The sequence below is a fragment of the Notothenia coriiceps genome, unplaced genomic scaffold (assembly GCF_000735185.1).
Source record: "Notothenia coriiceps isolate Sejong01 unplaced genomic scaffold, NC01 NC01_scaffold00024387, whole genome shotgun sequence".
In the NCBI taxonomy this organism is placed as follows: domain Eukaryota; kingdom Metazoa; phylum Chordata; class Actinopteri; order Perciformes; family Nototheniidae; genus Notothenia; species Notothenia coriiceps.
This window is the reverse complement of record NW_011357088.1, coordinates 1-2,964: the sequence shown is the minus strand read 5'-3', so window position 1 is coordinate 2,964 and position 2,964 is coordinate 1. Positions and strand designations below refer to the sequence as shown.

Genomic DNA, 2,964 nt, shown 5'->3' with positions numbered 1-2,964 from the left:
TTCGTTGGCCCCTCCTCATGTGCCGGTTGGCGTAGTAGGGGGTCCTCCCGCCTCTGGTCTTCAATGTCCGTTGTTGCGCATAAGAGGATTCAGACATTGTACATTCAATACATAACTAAACACGCCTTTTCTCCTCATAGCCTATACTCTCTTTCATGACTTTTTATTTATTGCATTTTAACGGCTGTAATCGTTACTTTTAGTAATACTGGAAGTACTTTACGGCAGTTATCATTTACGGTAGACCCGGATGTAGTCATAGATACATACGTCTGTAAACAAAACTTATTAAAATAAACTGTACCTTCATTTAATATTCATCAATAATAATATCTCGACGTCTATAGATGTAGTGTTGAAATCAGTAGGTTTTGTTGTGCAACACTCGGTGTCATTTTCACTTCTACATTCACATCTCTAGAAAAAGGAATATTAGCCACATGCTAAATGCTAACCGGAGATGAAGGATTTTCAGAATAAAAGCTTGGCATTAAGATTGTGCGAGAACTTCAGTTTTTTTCAGAATAAAACAGCTTTTAAGCTGACGGTATGTTTAAATTAAATTATGCCATAAAAAATTGATTTTAATTTCTAACACTATCTCATATGCTGTATCTCAATTTGATTACTTCTCTTAGTACACAGCATATTTTGCAGTGCGTGAATTTCCACCATGTACTGTTGTGTTAAATCACAATAGCCGTTGTTAGCTAGCTAGCAGCAATTGTTAATGGTAGCACATCATCACAGACTGCTCAATTAACCCTATCAAAATCACGGCGGATTCCTTTTGGCACCAGTATAGGGGTATGTTACTTAAATAGTGAAACAAATAATATTTATGTTACTCTTATTTGTATAGGGCTTTATTTCCAAGGGAACCTCAATCACTGCTCGTCTTACAACTTCCTTTAAATAGCCAAAATGGCGTTTTTTAAGTGTGTCATGTGTGCAGCGTCCCACACTCATTTATTTGACTGTTTTGAGAGCACAATCCAGGTTCTTAGAGCATTTTGACATACTTTGCATTGGGACTCACTTACACACTCAAACCAGCAAGCCAAAGAACAGTAGTACTACGCAATTTGAAACACATCAATCGTTTCCATTATCTGAAATTAACAATGACTCTCTGTCTAGCCATGTTTTTGTTGCCACCTTTTCACTGGTTCCTTTCACAATCCGGTGGAGGCAGATAGTGGCACAGTTTGAGCCTTGTCGTTGACTGAAATCGCCCGCAACAACGACGGGTTGAGGTTTTCTCCTGCAGGAGCACCAGCTTGATTCAGCACAGGAGGCTGGGGGTCACATCTCTCTGTGAAACATGGAGGCCTAGCAGCCAACGCCCTAAAGCAGGAACACAAGGAGGCTAACTGCAGTCGCACCTCCCTTTGCCAGAAGGCGTACACCAGGGGGTTGATCAGAGAGTTCGACAGTCCCAACAACCACAAATAATTCTCTAAGACGCCTTTGAGTTGGCAGCTTTCACACAGAAGATGCACAATGCACGCCACAAAGAAGGGGCACCAGAGGACCAAGAAGCAGCCCACCAACACCCCCACTGTCCTCAGTGCCTTGACGTGGCTCCAGTAGTGGCTCCTCAGCTGCTGGTGGGGATGGTTCTCGTAATCTTGGCGGTCACCCGTCCTCGAACCGGCCTGCCTAACTTGGCAGATCTGCTTCTGGTGGCTGCAGGCGATTTTCAGGATATCCAGGTAGATGTAAACAAATACAGAGAGCACGGGGAAGAAGCACGCGCTGAACAACATGATTATGCCAATGTGGTTAATGACGGAGAAAAAGGCACAGAAGCCGCCGTAATCCTTCGCCTGGAGCTGCCGCACCATCACTGAGGAACAGAGACAAAAAGATGATTGGCCATGTGACACTTCTCATAGTCAATATGCCACCAGAACATTTGGTAAAAAAAACTTCAAAACCATTTTTATAATTTCTCCTTTCCAAGTAACCTTTTGCGTCACTTCCAACTTCTTATAAATAGCTTGATTCGGCTCGTTACATGCATACATCAAAATGGGTTGCTAAGTTTAGCTTTACAACACAATGACTTGCTTAGGTTAAGGAAAAGAGGTAACAACAGTTAAACAAGAACCCCTAAATCAATGTTTATACGATAGGCAAAAACAGTGTGCCTGGATGAAAGCCCTGTGCTTATTTGACTCGCCCAACCAACTCTTTAACCTAGATCAGATGCTCTGACTGTCTAAAAACGCTGTTAATGAGTTGACATTGTAGTTATTTGGTGCGTCTCATAAAAACACAATCAGTCTTCAGTAGGGATGTCCCGATCACCTTTTTTTGCTCCCGATCCGATTCCGATCATTTGATTTTGACAATTTGCCGATACCGATTTTTCCCGATCCGATCTTTATGCAATGCATTAAGAGAAAAAAAAGACATTCAAGTTGTCCCTTAAGGTTATTTTTTTATTTAAATTGGATATTCTATCCAACATGGATATAGCTTCTTTCTTTCACAGCAGCATTGGATCACTTCAGTTGTGCAGCATTGGATCAAAACAAAATAAAGCTTGTCAGTACTCGTTAGCTTACTGCTACAATTAGACACTGCGCCCTGCCCACTCTGTTGCCAGATTTGAGAGAAATAAGCAACCAGGTCTATGAAAACAAGCCCCAAAGAAGCAACACATACATGATGTTCTGTAATTTGAAACCAAAACTAAGGCCTCAGGATGACTTTAAGACTTGAACATGGTCATTTTTGTTTTGTAACATTGAATACAAATTTAAAAAAAAGTATTTAAAAAAAAAACCCGATCCCCGATTTTTTTCTCCCGATTCCGATCTTTGTAAAATCACGTGATCGGCTCCGATCCCCGATCACGTGATCGGATCGGGACATCTCTATTGACTAATGTTTTAGCAACATAACGCCATGCATAATGTTAGCATAGACACTGAAGCCAGTTTGACTATCTTGACT

General features: G+C 41.2%; 1 protein-coding gene across 1 annotated transcript; it reads right to left on the bottom strand.

Annotated features, from left to right (window-relative positions):
- Window positions 1–1,175: 1,175 nt before the first annotated feature.
- On the bottom strand, window positions 1,176–1,849 carry gpr119 (G protein-coupled receptor 119; the record flags this gene model as incomplete). Its single annotated transcript, XM_010782208.1, has 1 exon — window positions 1,176–1,849. A coding segment is annotated over one exon (674 nt), but the record flags the coding sequence as incomplete, so codon positions are not given.
- Window positions 1,850–2,964: the final 1,115 nt, after the last annotated feature.